This window comes from Spermophilus citellus (genome assembly GCF_964194105.1).
Source record: "Spermophilus citellus genome assembly, chromosome: 7".
Taxonomy (NCBI): domain Eukaryota; kingdom Metazoa; phylum Chordata; class Mammalia; order Rodentia; family Sciuridae; genus Spermophilus; species Spermophilus citellus.
The window spans coordinates 79,466,414-79,493,066 of NC_138188.1; the positions used below are offsets into that span (position 1 = coordinate 79,466,414).

Sequence of the window (26,653 nt, forward strand, 5' to 3'; positions counted from 1 at the left end):
TTGCTTTAAACACACTGTGTTCAAATATACAGTGCTATCAGAAAAAAAAAACATTTGTGAATCTAATACTGTTGAATATTAAATAGTACTAAATATTCTCAATTTTCATGATAAACAGTTTAGAAATAATTATTGTGTGTGTGTGTGTGTGTGTGTGTGTGTGTGTGTGTGTATCAGTTATCAATGGACCTTTATTTATTTATTTTTATGTGGTGCTGAGAATCAAACCCAGTGCCTCACAGTTGCTAGGCAAGCGCTCATCTCTGAGCCACAACCCTAGCCCAGGAACAATTAGAAACAAATATCATGAAAGCTCTGAATGCAAGTTTAACAGGAGCAGAAGATATATTAGCTTTAACTATTACCTGTGGAGTTTGTTACCTGTTTTAAATTATTCCTTTTATAATATTTCTTAAACATTTGAGCTGAGATATGAAACATCTTTCTACAATGATGCTTGACATTTGACATAGTAGAAAGTGCTTCAATTTCTTTATAATTTTTAAATGATTTATGATATTTATGATAAATGTATAAATTCTGCCTTTTCAAGTACCTTAAGCTACCATAACACATTTTTCCTCCATTATACACATCTGGAACAGCTGCCATATTAAATAAATATTTTTAAATGATTTATGATATTTATGATAAATGTATAAATTCTGCCTTTTCAAGTACCTTAAGCTACCATAACACATTTTTCCTCCATTATACACATCTGGAACAGCTGCCATATTAAATAAATCCATTATCTTTACATTCTATGCTGGTACCCAAGCAGCTAAAACATCAATAGGTTAAAAACATGACTGCACTGGGTGATATCACATTAAAGTTGTGACCATACATTTAGTTGAGCCCTAAATGCTGCCTGGTTATTCTACTACCTTTTATAAAATGATTGTTATCCTCCCATCCCAAATGACTATTTTATTCCTTATCGCTTTCTTTCTGTTACTCCTTAAACCTACTGAGCTTTCATTTGACAATTTTGCCTTATAGTTCTTTAAGGAAATGGAAAATGTCACACAAGAATTCTCTCATTTTTTTTCTACCACCAAATTTGATGTGAAATCTACTTGATTTTGCTTTATTGTAGCATCCTCTGATGTCATGTTTTATGTAATTCTCAATTACCAAATAGTCTCAAATAGCCAAATATATTGCTTACATGCTCATCACTTAATTGAACATTCGTCTTGTTAAAGCATTAGAAGTTAGGAAAAATGTGTAGTAGAATTTAGTACCTGATCAGAAACTTCAATTTATGCATCTAATTTTTATTGTTAACCTGTGAGTTGAAGGTATTCATACTGTTTTCAGATTAATAAAATTTAAAGACTTATGTCACTGACTTCAGGATTCTCTGTAATAGTAGTGGGTGTTAAAGGGGAAAATTATGACTTAACGGTGATAAAGTGTGGATCCATGAAACAATAAAAACAGACACTGAAATACATCCTTCAGCTTAAATATGGAAAAATTTTAAAAATAGTTTCTTTATTTTGAGCCACGGCATGGACAGCACCAACAGCACAGTATCCTGCATGGATTTCTTTTTTTGTATTTTACTGCTAGTCCAAATTTCTCTTTAGTATTGTTAACATAATCTTTTGTACTATTTACTATCATTTCAATATTATTGATGCTCTCTCCTTGTTCCTCTACTAAAAGAGATATCTGAATGAAAAGATCCCGTAAATCCTTTACTTGGTTTTCCAAATTAACAAGTTCCTTATGTCTTTGTTCAATCTCTGAGAGTTGTGCTTTAGTGATATTGATTTCTGTGAGTAAGCTTTCATTAAAAACTTCCCATTTTCCTTGGTGAAGCATATCATTTACTTCTTCTTCAGGTACCTCTTTACCAGCAACTTCAAGTTGACGAAAAATAAATGCCTTGCACTTCTCTTGCTTTGCAGCTATTGTGTCATTGTATATAAACATAGTTTGTTGAAAATGTCGGAACATTGCAGCATACTGAGATTTAAGTATCCTTGTGATGACTGACGATGGACCATTTTCAACCTCTGACTTTTTAACTTCTATAACTAAATCACCCAAACCTCTGTTAATGTGTTCTGCTTGGGCTTTTATCTCCTTTGTAATGCTAGACTCTCTCTTAAGGAGGCTAAACCTTCTCATTGAAGCCATCAGACTTTTCTGTTGCTGTCCAAATCTTTGCACATCATCTGCCAAATTGTTAATATTCTCCTGTAGTTTTTGGATCTCATGTAGGTGTCTCTCAGCTACAGGCTCTCTCTCATAAATAACAGCTTGCTGCACAAACACCCCTTTTTCCTCTGTTTCCGAACTTAACACATGACTGTCTCTGTAAAGTTCAATTTCCTTTGTTCTTTGCTTTAGTTCTTGAAGTCGGTCTTTCATCTTCCCTTTCCTGCTAAGAAGCAAGAATGATTATGTTAAAAAGAAATTTGACTTGACATAGCTGTCTATCTCCCAGCAAAAATTCTCCTAGTTTTCTAAAAATTAATTTAAAAATAAGAAAAATTAATAAGAATTTTCACATAAATATCACTGAAATTGGAAAAATAACATGAAATAATTTATGAATTATTTTGCCTAATGGGTGGCTTCTGTGAATCTCATTTAGTTGAGTTTAGTATCTGAGAAAGCAGTGATGGAGACACAATTATCCCAAAATTAGTACTTCAGTGTCAAGATTCTAATATGTAATATCATTTTTCTTAATAAAGGGTGCTTTTGCTCTACTTTCAAGTTTTAGGATTAACCTTTAGCTTTAAAAGTGCCCATACTACTTATGATATTTTTAACAGTTAAGCTGGTCTATATAATGTTAAAAATATACTCATTTTGGTAAAATAGGCATAATTAAGTTAAAACCAGTGTTAAAAACAGGACAGTTTCTACATTAGAGTTTTAGGTAGGTAGATTATGGTGAATTTAAGTTTTCTGAGGCCTTTACATTAACACATGTTATAGCTTTGTTTTCTTATCCATTGCATATTTATGAAATTATTTTCTTGGTTTGATTATGGTGATTTTTCTTTGTTTTGTTTTGTTTTGTTTTTGGGGTACTGGGGATGGAACCCAGGGGAACTTAGCCATATCCTCAGCCTTTTTTTATATTTTTTATTTTGAAACAGGGTCTCACTAAATTGCTTAGGGCCTTGCTAAGTTGCTGAGGCTAGCTTTGAATTTGCTATCCTCCTGCCTCAGCCTCCTGAGCCACTGGGATTACAGGTATGCACCACCACATCCAGCCTGATTTCTTATTAACATTCCTTTACAAAAGATTATCTATAATATCTTATAATAAAATATCTATCATTTTCTTTTAATTGGTACTTTTTAAAGCATGAAAATATACTTATATATAATTTTGAGTATGACATTTATCACATCCTGTACTGACAATTATCCATTGAAATCAAATTGATGCACATGTATAACATGATATAACTACATATAAAGCGACTTAAGAAACCAGTCTTCATTTATAAAAAAAATCTTTATTTTCACAGAGCATCTTCATTTTAGAATGGCATTTAATGTCTTTCATTATATTTTGGGTTAATCAAATAATGTTTACATTATTATAAACACCCAAATAATATTTAAAAAATATAAAGAATCATGGTTACAGTGCCTTTCTCAACTGTTTTTTTTTTTAAATTGTTTTTAGGCCTGAATCACTGGGAAAAAAAATAGAAAATGGGTATTTTTGTTTTAAGAAAATTTGCTATTGAACTATTTAGACATATTTAGAAAGGGCCCGGAACATAAATGGATAGTTTGATGATTTTTCACAAAGTCAATACATCCATGTAAACATCACACAGATCAATAAATACATAACTTTTGTATTTTCCTTGAATTATTAAGTTTTTCAGTTGCTTCCTGTTTTACATATGTATCACTAATTCATTCTAAGCTGAACTGACCTGAAAAATCCACTTGGTATCTTAAATATAGCAGATATTCTTTTTATTTTATTATTTTGTTTTTTGAAGATTGTTTTCTGGAATATTCTAACGTAAACTGGCTGTGTTGGAATTTTCCTTTCTTCTCCAATAATTACTGGTTTCTTATCTTTATTCTTGGTTAACTCCTTTATTTGGGGATATCCATAGCTTCTTTTCAAAACATAAATGTTATTATAACTTACATTTCTGAAAATTAAAAAAAAATCTATCTTTACACCCGAGCAAAACATTTCCTGTGAATTTAACTCTCACAAAGAATATTCTCCTCAAGTTTTGAAGCCAGTATCATCCAAAACCAAACAGACACATCAAGAAAGAAAACTTCAGATTAATAACCTTGATTAACATAAGTGCAGAAATTCTTAATAAACTATTCTCAAACCACATATAAAAGCATATTGAAAAAGATAGTGCACCAAGATCAAGTAAGTTTCATCCCATGGATGCAAGGTTCGTTCAGCACATGGAAATCAATAAGTGAAGTTCATCACATAAAAGAGTATAAGGATAAGCATCATATGATTATCTCAATAGATTATCAAACTAAAAAGCATTTTACAAAGTACAGTGCCCATTTATGTTTAAAACACCAGAGAAACTGGGGAGAGAAGGGATATACCTCAACATTGTAAAGGGAATATCTGATAAACCCAAGGCCAATATCATACCAAATGAAGAAAAACTGAAAGTATTTTCTGTAAAAACTGAAACAAGACAAGGATGCCCAATCTCACCACTTCTATTCAACATAGTCCTTGAAACTTTAACTAGAGCAATCAGTCAAGAGAAGGAAATTAAACTGATAAAATAGGAAAAGAAAAAGGCAAGTTATCTCTATTTGCTGATGACATACTTTTATATTTTAAGAAGATCACAAAGATTTCACCAGAAGACTTCTAGAGTTGATAAATTTAGCAAAGTAGCAGAATATAAGATGAACATACGTAAATAATTTTCCTATACTCTAATAATTAATCTATTGAAAAGAAAACTAAAAGCGTTTACAGTAACCTCAAAAAGTACTTGTGAATTAATCTAATGAAGGAGGTGAAGGACTTCTGCAATGGAAACTACAGAACACTGAAAAAAGACATTGAAGGATACCTTAGAAGATGGAGATACCTCCCTTTTTCTTGGATAGGCAGAATTAATATTGTCAAAATGGCTGTACTACCAAAAGTGTTTCACAGACTCAATGCAGTCCCCTTCAAAATACTAATGACATTCTTCACAGAACTAGAAAAAACAGTTATAAATTTATTTGGAAAAATAAGGATCCAAAAGAGCCAAAACAATCATGAGCAAAAAGAGTGATGCTAGAGGGAGACATCATAGTACCTGACTCAAATTATACTGCAGAGCTCTAATAACAAATACCACATGGTATTGGCACCAAAACAGACTTGAAGACCAATGGAATAGAATAGAAGACACAGAGACAAACCCACATAAATACAATTACCTGATGTTAGACAAAGTTGCCAAAAACATACATTGTAGAAGAGATAGCCCTGTTAATAAATGGAGCTTGGAAAACTGGATATCCATATGTAGAAGAATGAAACTTGACACTTATCTTTCACCCTGCACAAAGGTCAACTCGGAGTGAATCACTGACCAGAAACTCTGCAATTGCTAGAAAATGTAGGCCCAACATTCCAACATATTGGCACAGGAAACAACTTCATTAATAAGACTCCTAAAATGCAAGAAATAAAACCAAATATAAATATCAAACTAAAAAGCATCTGCACAGTAAAAGAAACAATTAAAAACATGAAGAGAACCTACAGAATAGAAGATCTTTGCCACCCGCATTTCAGACAGGGCATTAATATCCAGAATTTATAAAGAACTCAAAAACTTAGCACCGAAAAACAAAATAAAACAAACAAACCCCCCCACATAAAACCCAGTTAAAAATGAGCAAAAGAACTAAAAAGACACTTCTCAAAAGAAATATAAATGGCCCACAAATAAATATATGAAAAATTTTTCAACATCTCTGTCAATTAGGAAAATGCACATCAAAACTTATATTGAGGGCTGGGATTGTGGCTCAGTGGTAGAGCTCTCGCCTCGTGCAGGCGGGACCTGGGTTCGATCCTCAGCACCACATAAAAATAAAGGCATTGTGTTGTGTCCATCTACACCTAAATAAATAAATAAATAAATATTTCTTTAAAAAATCTTTTTTATTGAGATTTCATCTTACTCTATCAGGATGACAATTATTAAGAAGAAAAATAATAATAATTGGTGATGAGGATATGGAGTAAAACGTACATTCATACATTGTTGGTGAGACTGAAAATTAATGCATCGATTGTGGAGAGCAGTATGTTGATTCCTCAAAAACTAGGAATGGAACCAACCATATGACCCAATTATCCCACTTCTTAGTAGAAACCCAAAAGATCTAAAATCACTTTGATGTTTATTTCAACACAATTCACAATAGCTAAGCTATTGTGGAACCAACCTAGGTACATCTCAACAGATGAATGAATAAAAAAAATGTGGTATGTATACACAATGGAGTATTACTCAGCCATAAAATAGAATAGAATTATAGTATTTGTAGGTAAATGGATGGAACTGGAGACTATCATGCTAAGTGAAATACTGAAATATGCCCAGACCCAGGAAGTCAAAGGTGGAATGTTTTCTCTGATTTTCAGAAGGTAGTTCGAAATAAGAGGGAGTGGGGAAAAAGGGAAAGAGGGGGGCGCACTAGTTTCTTTTTCAAAATAGAAGATGAGTGGAATAGAGGAAGGGGATGCAGGGGGAGAGAAGAGGAATGGTATAAGGGAAGAATAGTAGAATGAATATTACTTAACTTTACATATATGAATATGTCACAGTGAATCTCGCCAAAAAAAAGAAAAGAAAACTACAAGAGGAGAAAGATCAGTAAAGGGAAGGGAACAAGGGGAGGGAAGAGGGAAGGGAATGGGGAAGTAAGTGGGGATTGAATTAGAGCAAATTATATTCCATGCCTTTATAATTATGAATGAACAACTAAATGTTATGTACAACTATAGAATGAACAACTAAATGTTATATACAACTATAAAGAACCAATAATAAAAAGAAAATTTTGCTATGTTCTATTCTACCTTTCTCTTTTGCCCTTAAGAATCTGCCACCTGATTCCTTTACAGTTATCTGCTAAATATTTAATGGGTATTTTTAATTTAGAAACTCATATATTTAGAATTTTTTGTTTATGTTGCTTTGTAGTTTTTATAGTGTAGTTGGTTTTAATTACTACCCTTTAATTTAGTCATTAGTGTGTTTCCTATTTATTTTTGGTACCTGAAAGTTTCCTTTCTTACTTTAATATTTAATGATGTAGTTTTTAAATTTCTTTCTTTCTTTTCCTTAGGGTTATATCAATGCTTTCTGTATGTTTAGAACACAAGGGAATTATTTCAATGTCTGTGTGTCTCCACTAAGTCATAGTTGATTATTTTTGTAGGTTAACACTTCAGAAAATTTTTCCAGTTTTGTTCATTTGTACAGAAATTGACTTCATGTAGGTACTTAGGTGCACTTACATGCTGTATATAAATTGTATTTTCTAATAATTGTATACTTTTAACTATGTATGCATAACTATTTTCAATTTGATCCTTATGCCTTTATAAATCAGAATATTAGGCAAAGTGAGATATCCAGACATGTTAGAATTTGAAAGTTGGAGGAGATGGAGTTCATATAGTTTCAAAATATGAAGCTCATTATTGTGAAATTATTTAATTGCTGAAGCTAATTTTGTGCAATCTTTTCTGTACTTTAAATTTCTTAATGGTAGAAGTATTGTATCCAAATATGAAATATCTTTCAGAATGTTTAGCTTAGTACATAGATATACATTTTGGAATTTTACTAGTGGTAATGGACTTTGATTTTAAACATGTTTGAAAATAGAGCAATGATTAGTACATATGGTAACCAACTTTGACAATTTGTTGTGGGAAATAGAAAAGTAAACTTGTGTGATTCAAGTAAAACTTTTTCATCCTATTACAGATAGTACAAATTCTTAAAGACAGAAACACAAATACAAATGACCTAGTGCTTTAAAAAAATATGCCCTGGGATAGATACTTAATATATTTAAAGTAAGCCATTTTTTCCTAGGGTTACTATGGTGGTTAAATAAAATACTTTTTAAGAAATACATCCAGTGCCTAATCCAAGGTAAATAGAGTATCCTTTTTCTTTTTTATGTGAAAAAACTTGCAACATTTCTCTAGTTCAAGATTAAAGCAATAGGTCTTATAGGAATATTAACCTCTTTGGCTACTTAAATAAGAGCTAGATGACAGTTTCTAAAAATAAACTGAAACTTTTCTAAAATAAAAACAAATTGCATATATTCTCTAAGCTTGAATCATCTGACTTTTTTTGCAATGCAGTCTTTCAGTGCTTTCTACTTTTCCTTAGTATAGATAAATTGTAAACTTGTTTAACAATATTAAGACCCTTTTGTTTATTAAAACTCTTAATTTTTAAACTTTCACTTATTGATTTAATTAACTTATATGCATATAAAAATGGTTTTTATATTAAACTTAAAACTCCACAGCCTTGAAGATAACTTGCTTTAGATATTACATGGCCAATTCTTAAATCTTCCCTTAAAGTACTTACAAAAGTCATTATTATTTTTACTTGGGATATTTACTTAGAAATAGGATATTTTAAAAATTCTAATGTCAACAATTGTGATAACATAGAAAGTATCTTACCTCTTGATATATCTTGCATTCAAATAATGGTGACTTTAACAACTTTTGTGATTTAAATATTTGCAGTATCCTAGCTAAAACATTAAAATTTGACTAATTTTATATTTCACTGTGATCTTTATACAATAATTTAATATTCTCATTACCTCAAATTAATTTCAGAATGTTCTAGGAAACAACAATGAAAAAATTAATTAAAACTATAGAAAAATAATCTCAAACTTTAAAGGTTATACATATGTGTCCAATTTGTGCGCAGTTTTCTTTTGAATGTTAATGTGAAAATATTCGCTAAAGCACATCATGATTAGTTTATAGTCTATAAAAGAATTTTAGATTTGTTTTTATAGAATCTGGCTTTCCAATGTTTTCAAAATGAGATGTCATTTGTTAAAGAATTTTAAAAAACTCTTTCCTCTAAAGTTGATTAACAAAGAGCTCTACACTCAAATCACATTCAATTTTTCAGTAGTATACATGAACAGATCAGCTATCTGTAGCCCTGTCCGAGTCTGAGCAAAACAGCAGTTTTAACTATGTGCTGAGCTAATTTTAAATGTCAAAGTATAACAAGATTTTAGTCACTGGATTTCTAACATCAAAAAAGTACAAAAAACGTAGTTTATTTACCTTTCTGTCTTGTTCCTTTTGTTGCTTTTCCACCTTCCTTGTTGTGAGTTCTGCCTTTGGAAGGAAATCTGAGTATCACATGATGTAATGTTTGATCAAATTACTGAAATCTCTGTCTTATAGGTCACAGCCTAATTTCTATATGTTTCTCATATAGTTAATTGAAAGCCAAATAATGAAATCAAATAAGTTGGAGATAAAGTTGTACTTTTGCTGTTAATATGAAATGAGAAGAACAAATTGCTTACTTCACACCTGGAGAATCTGGTTCTGCCAGTTAGACGCCTATTCTTTAGATTAAAGAAAGATTTTCATTGGAGCTAGCTTGTAACAGGAAGTCCTTGTTTTACTGCCTACATAGAGTATTTTGCACAGTCTCTGAAAATCAAGTCCTACATTATCTATACAATATATTACTCAAAAAAAAGCAGTGAGTTTACTTTTTTTCTTTAGATATAAAAGCCTATTAAAAAATAAGGAATTAAGTAGGAATAAATAAGAGTGTAAAGAAGCTTGGTATAAAGCCTTTTTGTTCCATTTACTTTAAAATTATTGAATTATATCCTATTTTAGGAAATCCCATAAGGGCACATAGCTCATAGAATCATAGAATTTCAGGAGAACAGCCACAAAAAAAGCTCATGTCTTTAAACCTCTCACGCTACTTTTCATTTTACTATATTGCTATTTTTACTTTACAAGATGTTTCTTTCAACATGGAAGAGCTAAAGCTGTATAGTAATATTAAGCCATTTATTTGTTATACAAATATAACAACTCAAAACTAATACCAGGAGGAAGTAGTTATAGGAAAAATTAGAAATGAAAATTTTTCTGATACTACCAAATTCCCAAACCTTTTCTGGTTTTCCCCCCTACATTAGTTGTTTGAGGGCAAGAGGAAGAACATTCGTATAACAAATATCAAAATAACATTTATCTTTATTCTTTGACTTAGAAGTCCTTCCTCTTGGAATCTGTTTCTCATTAAGAAATGACTCTGAAACCACCTAATTTTTACAGTACTCTGTAAAAATGAAATGGTGAAACACAAATATCCTTCAGTGCAGGATGAACTGAATAAATGACAGAATATTTATGTAGTGGTGCATTTTGCAACTACACAAAATAAAAATGTTTTATTCTTTCTCAGAGCAGATTTAGAATTTAATATTGAGTTAAAACAAAAAGCACAGTGCAAAAGAAGTGTATGCAGTATACTAGCTTTAAGAAAGGGAAGGTGAATATAATATTATACACACAGACAAAAATCAGTCAATGACAATGAATATCCATCATGCCCAAATTATGCTCTTTAAAATACCATCTCTCCCATATACTTATTTATATTTTCAGAATGAAAGTATGTGAGGATGAACTAAAAACTAATGAAAATAGTTACATATAAGAGAAAGGAAGGAATAGAGAAAGAGAAGGTATAGATATGGATGATATTTCTTTCTGATTGAAACTTGTTTATGTAACTTTGAATTTTGAACCATATAAATGCATTAACAATTAATTTTAAAAAACAAATTATCTTTATAAAGTAAAACTACTCTGAAACAAATGAACCTACCTATATAACTAAGTGATGGCATAGCCACACAGAAAAGGGTTATTTCAATTATTTAAAACTCAATATTTGTGGCATCTGTAGTGGGATATATCTTAGAGACAGAAATAACCACAAAGATATCTTAACCTTCATTTAGTAATCTTTATTTTTAGTAATAATATTAAAGTTATTAAGTTTATTTATTTTATATGATTCTAAGGATTACACCCAATGCCTCACATGTGCTACGCAAGCGCCCTACCACTAAGCTACTGCCCCTGAAATTATTAAGTTTAAACTCATATAGGATGAAGCAAATAGTTAATGTCAATGTCATTAGAACTTGTAGTTGTCAGCATATATTAAAAAGAGATACAAACAAGATCTAAGAAGTTAAGTGAAAACTTGATAATATTTGATTTGAAGTTAAACAGAATCAGTATGAACTGATTGTACCACCAGGTACAATTCATTTTTATTAAAATTAGGAAATAAAGGCAAAAGATCAGATGTTGGTCTTAATTTTTTTCTATAAATTGAATTTAAGTGAGTCACAAGTAGTTTTTGAAAGCTAATTTTTTATAGAAAATTCTGGTATTAATTATAGGAAGAATATAGAACTAAATAAGTCACCTTTTATAAACTAGTATAAAATAATAGAATCAAGCAAAGATCATCAGTAAAATTTGAAATGAAAGGCCAATGTGGAACTTTATTTTAAATGGATCAGACTATAAATCTACTGATCAATTTTAATATCATAAAAATATGGTAGCATATAAAAAATAATACTGTATGGCTCCTGTGCTTGCCAAAAGAGTTCAACATGAAAAGTGTTTAGCCTCTACATCTAACTACCAAATATGGGGAGTATAGAGTATATATGTTAAATGGTCTCATGAGGAAGTATTACTTAAATCCAAAACATGGGAAAGCCTAAAAAGAAATGATTTGTTTTATTTTGTAAGGAAATAACATAGTAGGAAAGGAGGAGCTATGCAGTATACTAGCTTTAAGAAAGGGAGGGTTAATATAATATTTAAAAAACACTTGAGACTGATAAGTTATGTGTATGGATTGTATCTGATTTTGAACTTAACATTTACAAAATGATACTGGGGAATGTTGAATGCATTGAGGTAATATTAAAGGTTTACTATCAATTTGTTAGGTATAACAAAAATATTATGGTAATATATTATAATTTTAAAATGAACAGGGAAAAGTGGAAGGTATATAGATGAATAAGGTTGGTTCAGTATTGATAATTTTTTAAAATTGATCATAGAGTTTCATTAGATATATTGTTCAGTGTATTTATTAAAAACTACATTTTGCCCTCCCCCCAAAAAAACCCTGTCATATGCATTACATTGTCTTTTAGTTTTGGAACGAGATTGGTTCCAGGACTGCCCTATAATACCAGAACTAAAGATGCTCAAGTCCCTTGTAGAAAATAGCGTATTATTTGCATATAATTTGTGTTAGCCTCCGATATACTTAAACGGTCTTTAGATTGCTTATAATACTTAGTGCAGCATAAATGCAGTGTAAATAGTTGTAACACTATTGTTTAGGAAATAATGACAAGAAAAATATATGTAGATAAATAGCAGTATCTCAGTGTGATTCCCATTTTTCTTAAGAACTTATTTCTTCCCCAGTTGTCCCTAATTGAATGTGTTTGTTGTGTATATTTATGCCCAGTGCTGGTCCAAGTAACTAGAAGTATAAGTCTCCAGTAAATTGCACATTTATGTGGACATATTTACACATCAGAAATATAGATGAACTCAAATATTATTATTATTATTTTAAATTTGTTGGTTTTTGATATACATGACAAACTCATTAATGAGCACAAGTGCCTTTGTTAGATAATTAAGATAGAGTGCATTTTGACATGTTTTACATATATGGAGTATAACCCACTCCAATTAAAATCCCATTCTTGCGGTTGTACATACTATGGAATTATACTGGTTATGTATTAATTTATGAGCAAAGGAAAGTTATGTCCAATTCATTCTGCTGTCTTTCCTGTTCCCATCCCCTCACCCTTCTCTTCATTTTTTTTAAAAAGAGAGAGTGAGAGAGGGGGGAGAGAGAGAGAGAGAGAGAGAGAGAGAGAGAGAGAGAGAGAGAGAGAGAGAGAGAATTTTTAATATTTATTTTTTAGTTCTCGGCGGACACAACATCTTTGTTGGTATGTGGTGCTGAGGATCGAACCCGGGTCCCACGCATGCCAGGCGAGCGTGCTACCGCTTGAGCCACATCCCCAGCCCCCCTTCTCTTCATTTGCCTTTGTCTAATCCATTGAACTTCTATTCTTCCTCTCCCAACCCTCCCTTGTTGTGGGTTAGCATCCACATATCAGAACATTTGACCTTTGGCATTTTGGGACTGGCTTATTTCACTTAGCATAATATTTTCCAGCTTCATCCATTTATTAGCAATGCCATGATTTTATTATTCTTTATGGCTGAGTAATATTCCATAGTGTATATATACCTTTTTCTTTATACATTCATCTGTTGAAGAGCACCTAGGTTGGTTCCAGAGCTTGGCTATTTTGAATTGAGCTGCTATTAACATTGATGTGGCTCTTTCACTGTAGAATGCTGATTTTAAGTTCTTTGGGTATATACCAAGGAGTGGCATAACTGGGTCAAATTGTGGTTCCATTCTAAGTTTTCTAAGGAATTTCCATACTGCTTTCCAGATTGGTTGCATCAGTTTGAAGTCCTACCAGCGATGTATGAGTGAACCTTTTTCTTCACATCCTCATTAACATTTATTATTACTTGTATTCTTAATAATTGCCATTCTAACTGGAGTGAGATGGAATCTCAGTGTAGTTTTACTTTTCATTTCTCTAATTGCTAGAGATGTTGAACATTTTTTTCTTGTATTTTTGGCCTTTTGTATTTCTTCTTCTGTGAAGCATCTGTTCAGAACTCATATATTATAAGCACAGCTTGAGTATGTGTCATTTAAAACATGGTTGTTTGTATTTTTAAATTGTAGGAACATGAGATAAGAGTACTTACATCATGATATAATTCATTTTAAGAGGATGAGGACATAGTTTTGACTGAGGGATATGGAAAGTAGCCCACTTCTTTCTCCTTTTGTAACTTTCTTGTTGGCCTGTTAACTTATTGCTTTTGATATGTGAACACTTTTCTTTATCTGATTTTCCTCTCTTAGGCCAGTCCTTACAGACTTCTTTTCATCAATAATAAGCGAAAATGTTGAAATTAATACTACCATACTTTCTAAAATCAGGTTATTCATTATTCAGTAGATTAAAACTTTGGAATTGAAGGAAATGGTCAAAATATTTTAAGTCACCATCTGATTATATATGCTATAAAATCATTTCATTTGTCATTCTTAGGTTGGCAAATAAACAAGACAAGGAAGGGGCTTTAGGAGAAGCTGATGTGATTGAATGTCTCTCTCTGGAAAAACTGGTCAATGAGCACAAGTGCCTTTGTCAGATAGTAAGTTTATTCCCCCCCTTCGGTTTAAATTTTGTTCAGTGTAACTTAGTTTTGTATAGGTGATAGATAATTAGAGTGTAACTTTAATAAGAGTTCCCCTGTCCCAAGGAAATCATGCTCTCACTGTTTTAATGATATTAGCTTGTATTATAAAATTTGTAGTCTATTTACTTGTTACTGACTTCTATAAATTATCCTTCATAATTTCAAAGATTTTTTACTTTTGCCTTTTGTTTTAAGATATTGTTAGCTGGGCATGGCGGCACATTCCTATAATATCAGGGGCTCGGGAGACTGAGGCAAGGGAATTGCAAGTTCAAAGCCAGCCTAGCAAGACCCTAAGGAACTTAGCAATACCCTGTCCCAAAATAAAAAGATAAAAAGGGCTGTGGATGTGGCTCAGTGGTTAAGCACCCCTCAGCTCAATCTCTGGTACCACTACCACCCCACCAAAAAAAAAAAAAAAGGACAGGACCTGTAGAATTTACCAATATATTGTGCTACAAATATTGAGAAAGGGGAAGGAAAAAGTATAAATATAAAGCTTATTTAAATATAAGAGATTAATAATAAATTTTGAAAAATGACATCAGGAGTTTTGTAGCCTACAAATATCATCTATAATATCTTTCAACTTCTGTGTAATATGAAAGTTACTGACCATTGCAAAAGTGGTTATTTTAAGTTAGCAGGTGTTTCATATCAGTAATTTAAATGGCTTAATTTTGATATGCCAGTAATTATACATCATGGTTTATGAATAGATTTATGTGGAGAATTTTTAATTTTAATCTTTGAATAAAATAATTTCTGTTTTAGGAACCTTGTTCAGCAGTCTTGGGATATGGAAAGAAAATTGACAAGTCCATTAAAAAAGGCCTTTATTGGCTACTACATAACATTGCAAGAGACTTTGATACCTTAAATGAACGCATCCAAAAAGACACAACAGAACAACGAGCTCTTGAGGAACAAGAGAAACGAGAAAGGGCTGAGCGAGTGCGAAAATTACGAGAAGAAAGGTAAATAATTTAACACTGTGGTATATTTGAAGATATAATACCATGGCACTTTTTAAAATAATTTGTGAGTTTGTCTATTCTAGTTTCATCTGTTTTGTGTGAAAGAAAATATTAAGTTAATTGCCTATTTCTATGGATCTTTGCACAAGTTTGGATGATAGATTTTTAATTTTCCTGTTGGTTTTATACTAGTTGTAAATGTACTTTTTATGTAGTCATTATTTCTCAGACTTTAAAATTTATGTCTTATTTTTTATTGGTACTTTTAAATCTGTGCTTTTCAACAGGTAGAGAAATTTTGCCTCTCAGAGAACTTGTGGCAGGGTCTTGAGACATTTTTAGTTGCCAGAGCTGGGGAGTAGGGGGAAGTGCTGCTGAAATGTAATGGATAGAGGCCAGGGGTGCTGCTAAATGTCCTGTAATGCACAACAAAGAATTGTCAGGCTCACTATGTCATCATGTATCGAGATTAAGAAAACTTTAGACTCAGCAAAGATGGAAAGAGACAGCTTGGGGGGCTGAGGCAGGATGATTGCAAATTCAAAGCCCGCCTCAATAAAAGTGTGGCGCTAAGCAATCTCAGTGAGATACTATCTCTAGGTAAAATGCAAAAAAGGGTTGGGATTTGGCTCAGTGGTTGAGTGTTCCTGGTTTCAATCCCCAGTACAAAAAATAAAATAAAATTTAAAAAAAGATGGTGAACTAATAGAGGATTGTTCAGCCCAAGCAGAAGCTGATCTTCAGCAGTAATATTGTCAGAAAAATAAGTTATCTCAGGTTTTTAAAATATATTTAAAAATTATTTTTAAATATGCCATTTGAAGGAAAACATTTAAACTAAATCCACCAAATTCTATTAAGAAAAGATTGTATAAATTCTACTTCAGAATCGTAATTTTAATGCTATAAGAAAGTGCTAATATTTGAATAGAAGTTGTATTGTTACATGGTAGAGAAGGGGAGAAAAGAAGAAAATGAAAAATATTTTTAAGTGAACTATAAGATTCAAACTTGCCTTCCATCAACTTAAGTAATATTGGCTTTCCACATGGTTTAACATAGTTGCAGCGCAGTAGACAAGAAGCCACTACCTTTGTGAGGTGCTTCCTTACACTGTAAAAGATATCATCTGATGATGTCTGTCTTTTAATGTAAAGATAGCACTTAAAGGAACAAAATATCTGTAGAAATAACTCTGTCCCCAAGTGTTCAGTAGTATGAGTTTATCTGTTAATCTCTTGACATCAAAGAATGAATGGGATGAGAGATCTTGGCAACTGCCCGTATGAAGTTGTACTCACTGTGAGAATCTTTGTATTTTCTTATCCTAGTGTATATTTTCATAATATAAAGCTATTACAGCAATTATGTATATATTTATAAAAATAAAATATTCAGTCACATTTTTCTAAAATATCTGTTGCCTTTCCTCCACTGAGTGGAGCTCACTGGTGGAGAATGTGCATAGCATATGGGATGCCCTGTGTTCAAACCCCAGTAGCAAAAAAGAAAAGGAAATGAAGATGAAAACAACAATAAAAAGTTGAATTAATATAATAAATCTAATGTAAAACGTTTTTCTAAAATTTTTACCTTTTCTGTAATGATATTTTATGTATGTTATGACAGGCATTTTTGATAGTCATTCCCCTTTCCTGCTTTCTCCATGCCTGTTGTGATCTTAGACCTCAACTGTTAAGCTGAGACTTCATAGTTAAAAGTAAACTGGCCTTTAGAGAGGAATGTTTCTGAAAAATATGCTGCTTTTGGTATGAAAATAGTATATTAATACTATATATCTGAAATTGTTACTAGTAATCAGTAACATTAATAATGACTGTCCTATAAGTGTGTTCATTTACAGAATATTTTTACATATATTAGTTTATCTGATCCTCATTACATCCTTATGAGGTATTTTTGTCTACATTGCTGGGAAAACTGAGCCAGTCCAAGGTCACATAAGAAGCAAATTACAAATCTCCAAATCTTTTTTTCCTAGATTCAGATTGAAAGATGTGTATTTCCATAATAGAACACAGTTGATGAATTTCGTAGTAATGAACATTCAAATTGCTATACTATACTGATAGTCTGGTTGAAGATCCACAATATTAACTTTTCTGCCTTTGGCTGCTTCTTTTAGTAACTTATTACTCTTCAAGTACTGGGCAACATGAATGATAAATTTCAGAGATAGTAATATTTCATTGGTACCTAATATGGAATTATTTAATCTGATTATTGAAGGACAACTTATTTTTATAGCCTCATACTATTATGCAGAGCAATAGTTGTTTTCTAGTTCAAATATGATGTACAACTTAACAAAATTTATCATTTAATATTACTTTTTTGTCATGTACTTCTATAGAATCAATCTGCAGTGTGCTACTTTTTTTTCTGTCTTGTAAGAAACATGTTTCTACATAAATAAAAACATAGATTGTGTTGGTGTTTTCCCAGTACTTTTAACAAGAAAAGACATAGCCCTTAAGAAGAAGGTTATCAAAGACTTAACCTATTGATCAATAAAAAAGACACTAATTATTTTAGAGGATAATTATTGAATCAACAAATAAACTCCCTTTGCACATGGAAAAATAATTAAATTGTACTTAAGCATCGAGAAATCAGACATACAATGTCATTTTTGTCAGAATTTCTTTTAAAATTCAAATGATAATTTTTTACATGAGGATAGAGGCCTATTACCTCCATGAGGAATTTTTAAATGTTCTTAGTAATTAAAAGACAAAACTCGATGTTTAAATTACTAAATTTAAATAATCTTAAACCTTAAATCTTAAATCTCGAATAGGTTTCTTAAACATGGCTCAGCACTTTTTCAAAATGAATTTTATTTTTCTTTTCCTCTTCAAATAATAGAGAACAAAGAGAACGAGAGCAATCTGATGGAACCAGTTGTCTGGCTGAGTTGGACCCAGAACCAGTTACTGTTAACCCTTTCCAGCCAATAGCATCTGTAATTATTGAGGTATGAGTGATGACAAATGTTAATTTTTATATCTTAAATTATAAGTTGGAAGTTGGGACAGGAGGCAAGGAGGTAGAAGAATTTCTCTAGAGAGAGATTTTTGTAACAAAACTAAAGGCGAGATACAATGAAAAGGTTTACTAATTTTTCTTTCTCTTCAAATTTACTTTTGGAGATATATAGCTCAGTGGCAAAATGCTTGCCTAGCATTTATCCAAAATATTTTGAAAATTTTAATAATTACTTTTCTTTTTACTAGTTGCTCATGACAATACAATGATCTTAACATATTATACATTTGAATCAAATGGGGTATAATTTCTCATTTTTCTAAATGTACAGGTTGCAGAATCACCTTGGTTATACATACAGCAATACTAGTATCTATTTAATTCTGCTGCCTTTCCTATCCCCCCTACCCCTCCCCTCCCCTCCCATCACCTCTCTCTACCCAATCTAATGTGACACATTTCTTTTTTTCCCCCCCTCACATCATCATACATGTATTTTGTATAACGATGAGAGTCTCCTTCCATCTTCCGTGCAATTCCCCTTCTCCCTCCCATTCTCTCCCACCTTACTTTTTTGAAGCTAGGTGTGGTGGTGCATGTCTGTAAATCCCAGAAGCTCAGAAGTCCAAGACAGGAGGATTCCAACTTTGATACTATCCTCAACAACTTAGCAAGACTCTGAACAACTTAGCAAAACCCTGTCTCAAAATAATAAATAAAAAGGACTGAAGATGTGGCTTGGTGGTTGAGCACATCTGGATTCAATCCCCACTACCTCCTCCCTCCCAAATAATTACTTTTGATGTAGCACAGAAAGGGAAATATTTGATTGTAAAATTACATGAGAATGAAAATAATGTTTGAATACGGCCATTATTAAAGTTACTATTTTTATTTATTTATTGGTACCAGGAATTGAACTCAAGGATACTCGACCACTGAGCCACATCCCCAGTCCTATTTCCTGTTTTTGTTTAGAGACGGGGGTCTCACTGAGTTGCTTAGCACCTCACTGTCGCAGAGGCTGGCTTTGAACTCCAGATCTCTTGTCTCAGCCTCTACAGCCACTGAGATTACAGGTGTGCACCACTATGCCCAGCTTAAAGTTACTATTGTTGATAAATTTATTTTTGTCATTTATTTCATACAGAAGCAATGTATTTATTCTTATTTATAGTATCTTATTCCCAGTTTTCATCTATGATAATACTTGGATGCTCATAATGTGTTAGACTACATAGACAACTTTGTTCTCCCAGGAAAATAAGAATACTCAAAACTGCAACACATTCTCCTATATCTGTATACCATTTATTTTAATTATCGCAAGTTTTTCAAACATTAACTTGTAGATTTTATATTAAGAAGTTAAGGTGTTTTGTGTGTGTGTGTGTGTGTGTGTGTGTGTGTGTCTGTGTCTTTGTTTTCATCTTCTGCTGAGGTCCAGAGTTTACATTGGCTCCACTTTAATCACTCTCATCAGCCACCTCCTCCTAATCCTATGGCATTCACTCAGAACTTAATGTGGAAGCAGGATTGCTGATTCTGCCAATGTGTTTGCCATTCCTCTTCCTCTGTCACAGCCTCTTCCACACAGGTGTTCATCTGGAGAGGTGGATGATTGTTTCCTCCTTGGGGCTGCTGCTTAGGATCGAGGCAGCTCCACAGGTAAGATGATTGGATAGTTTTTTTTTTATTTTTTTTTTTTTAAGAGAGAGTGAGAGAGAGAGAGGGAGAGAGAGAGAATTTTAATATTTATTTTTTAGTTCTCGGCGGACACAACATCTTTGTTTGTATGTGGTGCTGAGGATCGAACCCGGGCCGCACGCATGCCAAGCGAGCGTGCTACTGCTTGAGCCACATCCCCAGCCCCTGATTGGATAGTTTTGATATTGCCTTAGTTTGTAAAATAATAGGTATCATGACATATTTGATTCTAACTCATTTTGTCCTATCCTCCTATGTAGAATTAAAAACTTGGGGGAATTAATGGATTAAGTTGCTTAGATATCTGAAAGTTAGTTAAATCTTTTATTAACCCTATTGCATTTACCCTAAACATGTTATTCTTAGTATATATATATTAAGAACATGAAGAATTATTTTGTCTCCCTTCTCTCAGATATTGTGTTTGTCAAGTTTTGTTTTATGTCCTTTTAAAAATATTGGTAAAGAACCAGGTGTGGTGGTGCATGCCTATAATTCCAGAAGCTCAGAAGGCTGAGGCAGGAGGATCATAAGTTTGAGACCAGTCTCAGCAACGTGGCAAGCAAGGCCCTGAGCAACTTAGCAAGGCTGTCTCTCAAAATTAAAAGTAAAAAGGGTTGGGGATGTGCTTGAATGGTTAAACACCCCTGGATTCAATTCTTAGTGACTATATATATGCATATATCTATGCATATATATGTAGAGAAGAAGGATATTAAGATTTGCATTTCACTTTGAAACATTAATTTACACTGTAGTAAAGTTCACCATATAAAATAACGACCAATTATTTTATACTACCATGTACTTATCTCAACCTTATAGTTTTCAAATTATCTTTACTGTGAAAACACCAGTGTTGTATGACACTGGTGTATTGCATAAAATACCACATATATATAGCAAGTCTGTAAATTAATTAGTGTATGGGGAAAGTATAGTTATTCTGCTTTTAAGTTATAATTTTAAGATGTTCAGTGAATTAATGAAAACAAAGGTACTTATAATCTCCTTTTTATTATGTACATTTCTTTATTTTTTCTTTAGTAGGTTTGCATTGTACAGAAGCACTAGTATAATTTTACCACAGTTTTGATTTTACTACAGATCAGTGGAACAAATAGTAAGAACCCAATTGTGTATAAGCTAAATATAAGATAAATGATAACACTTCAAATCTGAGAGAATATGGGAAAAACTGAACAATCATTTGGAAAAAAATTGAAATTACTAAACCATATTAAATTCCAGAAATATAAAAAACTTAAATGTGTATTTTAATATTTATAAATGCTTGGAGGATGAAAAACTTTCAAAGCAAGACAATCAAGCTACAAATAAATTTTACATAAAGTATAAAATGGATAGGTCTTATATTCAATTTTGTAAGAGTTGATATAGAAAGTTAAAAGGCATAAATGAAAACAAACAACCCTAATGAAAATATGTCAAAGAGGACATATAGTCCTGTGTAACTATGTGATTAGTCCTAGTAACAGATAAGACAAGGGGGAAAAAAAGGAATTCTTATAAAATACTATGAAATTAATAGAAAGTCAGTATTGGATTACCCTAAAGGAAAAAAAAAATGGTAATAAGAGCATTTAATAGTTCATCTTGCCTAGTAATGAAAATTTTTAAAGTAAATCAAACCAAACTCAATTAAATCAAAATAAAACAACCCTAAAATATCTATTGATTAGTTTTTCAGAGATACAAAAGGTTGATGATGATATGCAGCATTTAAAATGATTTAGAGAAATACTCTCCTATTCTTTTGCCTTGTTTATAAATTGATTCAGTTTTTCAGAAGAGAAGTTTGTGATTGTATGTCAAATTTTAAAATGTTAAAGATCTTCTGATTCAGCAGTCCCTCTTATCTAGCAGCTCTGTTAGTAATTTAACTTAAAAAGTGAATAGGACAGTTTACTTATGATAATGACACTTAGAAATACTTTCTTTATCCACTGAAATGGAATTGGAAAAATAAATTTATCGTATCATATAACTCATATGGTTAATGGTTATACATCATAATGGTTATATCACATAAGTTATTTAACTTATACAATGATTTCTATGATATAACCATTTTAAATATTAATGTAATTGATGAAAATAATAGCAGCTAACACATAGCATTTATAATATGAGGCACTATTCTAAGCACTTCATTGACATCGAAAGATATGTATACTGTTTTTTAAATTAATTTTTATTGGTGCATTATAACTACACATAACAATGTATTCATTATGACATATTTGTATATGCTCACAATTTGGTTAATTTCATTCCCCAATATCTTCCCTTTCCCTTTCATCCTCCCTTCCTCCTCCTTCTAATCCCCTTTCTCTTCTCTATTAGTTTCTTTTCTATAGAAATATTCTTAAATAAAAGAATTTTTTGCTATTGGTTAAACAACAAATAAATATGTATATATAGAGAGATAATCACACATTTATATGTTTGTGGAGGGTGTATATGTCTGTATGTGTGGGAATAGTCAGAGGAAAATGCCTCTTAATGATTATACACTAAATAGTGCTATCTGCAGATTGTGAAATCACTGATACAAGTTAAATAACTTATGTGATGTAAACATTTATTTTCTTTCATTATACCTTTTTTATTTAGCATTTATTTAGTATTTAGCAGTTAGCATGTTTTAATGATATACTTAACAAATAATTATAATGAAAGTATCAAAAAACTGTTGAAATTATAAAATACTCTTAATCAATTTGATCTTTAAAATTGTTTCAAGATAGAATAGAACCATTATAATAAAGGTTATATATTTCATTTTTGTTAGAATGAAAAAAAACTTGAAAAAGAGAAAAAGAAGCAAACGATGGAGAAAGAGAGTGATGGTTGTCCCCTGAAACATAAAATGGAGCATGAGCAAGTACAAACAGAAAACCAGACTGGTGACAGTAGCCAAAAACACAGTGAACTTGAAATAGTAGAAAATTATAAGGAGGCATTAACACAGCAGTTGGAGAATGAAGATGAGGCAGATCATCGATCATCAGAATCAGGTATATCTAGTTATGTAACGTAATTTTCATACATTTAAATATAGCTTATTTAGGGCTGGAGTTGTGGCTCAAGTGGTAGTGTGCTCACCTGGCATGTGTGCAGTCCGGGTTTGATCCTCAGCACCACATACAAACGAAGATGTTGTGTCTGCCGATAACTAAAAAATAAAATATTAAAAATTCTCACTCTCTCTATAAATAAATAAATAAATAAAGCTTATTTATACTTTACTTCCTGTATCATTTATTTTCACAAAAAAATGTAGTTTACTTTTTGTCTCCAAATGCAGTAGTATGATACTTTCCAGGTTTTTAGTTAATCATTAACCACTTTTTTCTTCTCCTAACATGTTGTTTTCATGCTGACTTTAAAATGTAATTTTAAAGTTTAAAGCGTAAAATGAATTCAGCAGAAAATTCAGTTTTCAATTTTACTTTCATAAGTTTGTGATACAGTATAGTTGCCAGGAATCCATAGAATTTATTTAACTTTTTTGAAGCTTTTTTGTTGTTTCTTAAGCCTTGTAATGATTCAATCAACATAACTTCCTTTATAGTCTGGCTATTTCTATAGGGTACAAACATAATTGGTAGAACGTTTTTAAAAACTCTTGTCAGGGGCTATGGGTACAGGTCAGCGGTAGAGCTCATACTTAGTATGAGTAAGGCCCTGAGCTCAATCCCTAGTATAAAAGAAAAAAAGATTTGTCACTATTTTAATGTTATTCAAAATCTTTAACTTATAATTACTTTGCTTTTTCTAATTGGTGATGTTATTGAACAGAAAGTTCATGTCTCTCATTGTCATAGAGAAAGAGCCTGTATTTGGAATCAAGCAACCTGAGAGGGAACCCTGACTTTCCCATCTATTAGTATATGTTAGGTTATGTAATATTCTCCAGACTTAATTTCTTCTTTTCTAATATGGGGATGAGTATCATTTTTATTGACAAAGCTTTTATAGTTACTTATAAAATACCTATAATGTTCTTTTACAATGTCTGCCAATGGGGAGATACCCAATAGTTACTACTGTTCCCTTGCTATTCCTAGTTACAGGTCTGGTTTTATTATATGTAAGAATTTTTGTTTTCACTTTTTTCTTTTTGTTTTTTTATTTATATATGACAGAGGAATGCATTCCAAATCTTATACATCTAGAGAATAATTTTTCATATCTCTGGTTGAATAAAAGTATTCACACCAATTCATGTCTTCATACAAGTACTTTGGATAATAATGATCCTCACATTCCACCATCATTTCTAACCCCATGCCCCCTCCCTTTCCTTCAGTCCCTCTGCCTTATCTAGAGTTTGTCTATTCCTCCCATGCTCCCTCTCCCTTTCCACTATGAATCAGCCTCCTTATATCAAATAAAACATTCAGCATTTGGTTTTTTGGGATTGTCTAACTTCATTTAGGATTATCTTCTCTAACTCCATCCATTTACCTCCAAATGCCATGATTTTATTCTCTTTCATTGCTGAGTAATATTCCATTGTGTATATATGCCACATTTTTTAATCCATTTATCTATTATTGAAGGGCATCTAGGTTGGTTCCACAGTTTAGCTATTGTGAATTGTGTTGCTATAAACATTGATGTGGCTGTATTATGCTGATTTTAAGTTCTTTGGGTATAGACTGAGGAGAAGGATAGCTGGGTCAAATGGTGGTTCCATTCCCAATTTTCCAAGAAATTTCCATACTGCTTTCCATATTGTCTGTACCAATTTGCAGTCCCACCAGCAGTGTATGAGTGTACCTTTTTCCCCACATTCTTGCTAATACTTATTGTTGTTTGTTTTCATAATAGCTGCCATTCTGACAAGAGTGAGATGAAATCTTAGTTTTGATTTGCATTTCTCTAATTGCTAGTGATGATGAATATTTTTTCATCTATTTAGTTTTCAAAGAACTACAAAGTTCTGCTGAATTGAAATGTTTACCAATTCCTGTGGTTGCTGAATATCTACATGTTATTACATCATTGGGGCCTTCTAACAGTCAAGGTTCAACCTGAGACAAACCAGCAAGAAACTTACAAACTCCTATCTCTCACCATGCACAAAACTCAACTCAAAATGGATCAAGGACTTAGGAATAAAACCAGAGACCCTGAGTCTAATAGAAGAAAAAGTAGACTCTAATCTCCATCATGTGGGATTAGGCCCCCCCAACTTCCTTAATAAGACTCTTTTAGCGCAAGAATTAAAATCAAGAATCAATAAATGAGATGTACTCAAACTAAAAAGTTTCTTCTCAGCAAAAGAAATTATCTGTGAGGTGAATAGAGAGCCTACATCTTGGGAGCAAATCTTTACCCCTCACACATCAGATAGAGCACTAATCTCTAGGGTATATAAAGAACTCAAAAAGCTAAGCACCAAAAAAACACAAATAACCCAATCAATAAATGGGCAAGGATCTGAACAGACACTTCTTTGAAGATGATATATGTAGGAATTTTTTAAAGTATATAGGGTTTATCAAAATAAATTCTCAGTTCTTGAAGTAACATGCATGTTTTCTTGATTAAAAATGTTAGATTTAAGTTGTACTTTTTGTCATCACTTGGGAGATAAGTCATCTTCATACCCATATAATTCTATCAGCACAGTATTAAATGAAGGTAGACTTATTGCAGTGGTCTCAGTTTTTTAAAAGGATGCTAATACTGATAACACTGAGAAAAGTGAATTAGCAAATGACTTTATAGTTTAGGAAGATCTGAGATAATAAATCATAACCATAATAATAACTCACATTTTATGCTTTCAAAGTATGACTTCAGATTATTTGAGTTAACACAGCCCTATGTTATTTATCATAATAATGCTGGGGTATGAAACTCCCACTATGTAAGTAGGAAACTAGGGACTTGGAGAGGTTGAAAAACTTCATATGTCATATTGGTGGCTGGGCTGAGACCCCAGTCCAAATCATATTTTCACATTCTATCCTCTTCCATCACCTGAACTCTACTGCCCATCCTAAAGTACCGTATGTTTTTAGAGCTCTCGTTCCATTTTCCCATCTGTTAAGCCTATAACTTTAATAGTAAAAAGATTACTTTATTTCTATCTGGAGTAAAATGTCACAAAGGACACTAACATTAATAAAAAGTTTCCTTTTAAATATGATGTTCTTCTTTCTGTTTTGTAACTTTATAGATTTTGACCATTTCTCATGTTCAGATAATTTCCATTTTATAAAATGTGTGTAATTTCGCAGTTAGGAATTGTTATTTAAAATATTTCAGTAACTTTGATGGTCAGAATTTTTAATTACTATGCCACTCTGGTTTTACATTGTTAAAATTTAAACGTCAATATATCATATCCTTAAGGTGTTTTTATATGTTTATCAGTCTGTAATTTATTTGTTTGTTTATTGTAGAAAGAACAGAAATTTAATTCGGCCTGGTCTACTGATTTTGTTACATATATTTA

General features: G+C 31.8%; 2 protein-coding genes across 5 annotated transcripts in view; one reads left to right on the forward strand and one right to left on the reverse strand.

Moving 5' to 3' along the window:
- Positions 1-26,653, forward strand: part of ARL13B (ARF like GTPase 13B) — a 63,143-nt gene that overhangs the window by 28,497 nt on the left and 7,993 nt on the right. For all 3 annotated transcript variants that reach the window (XM_081302123.1, XM_081302121.1, XM_081302122.1), the window contains 4 exons: positions 14,314-14,419; positions 15,239-15,441; positions 18,331-18,439; positions 22,973-23,198. In XM_081302123.1, the coding sequence (XP_081158249.1) occupies positions 14,314-14,419; positions 15,239-15,441; positions 18,331-18,439; positions 22,973-23,198 (644 nt within the window). The remainder of the gene's footprint in view (positions 1-14,313; positions 14,420-15,238; positions 15,442-18,330; positions 18,440-22,972; positions 23,199-26,653) is intronic.
- On the reverse strand, positions 1,504-9,407 carry STX19 (syntaxin 19; the record flags this gene model as incomplete). 2 transcript variants are annotated; one of them, XM_081300728.1, is made up of 2 exons in its annotated part: positions 9,356-9,407; positions 1,504-2,401 (listed from the first exon to the last, which is right to left on the reverse strand). In XM_081300728.1, the coding sequence occupies exon 2, from the start codon at positions 2,386-2,388 to the stop codon at positions 1,504-1,506; it is 885 nt and encodes a 294-aa protein (XP_081156854.1). In that variant the 5' UTR covers positions 2,389-2,401; positions 9,356-9,407. The 2 variants fall into 2 exon arrangements, with proteins under 2 accessions (XP_081156854.1, XP_081156855.1); XM_081300729.1 differs by having other exon boundaries at positions 1,504-2,398; positions 9,356-9,405.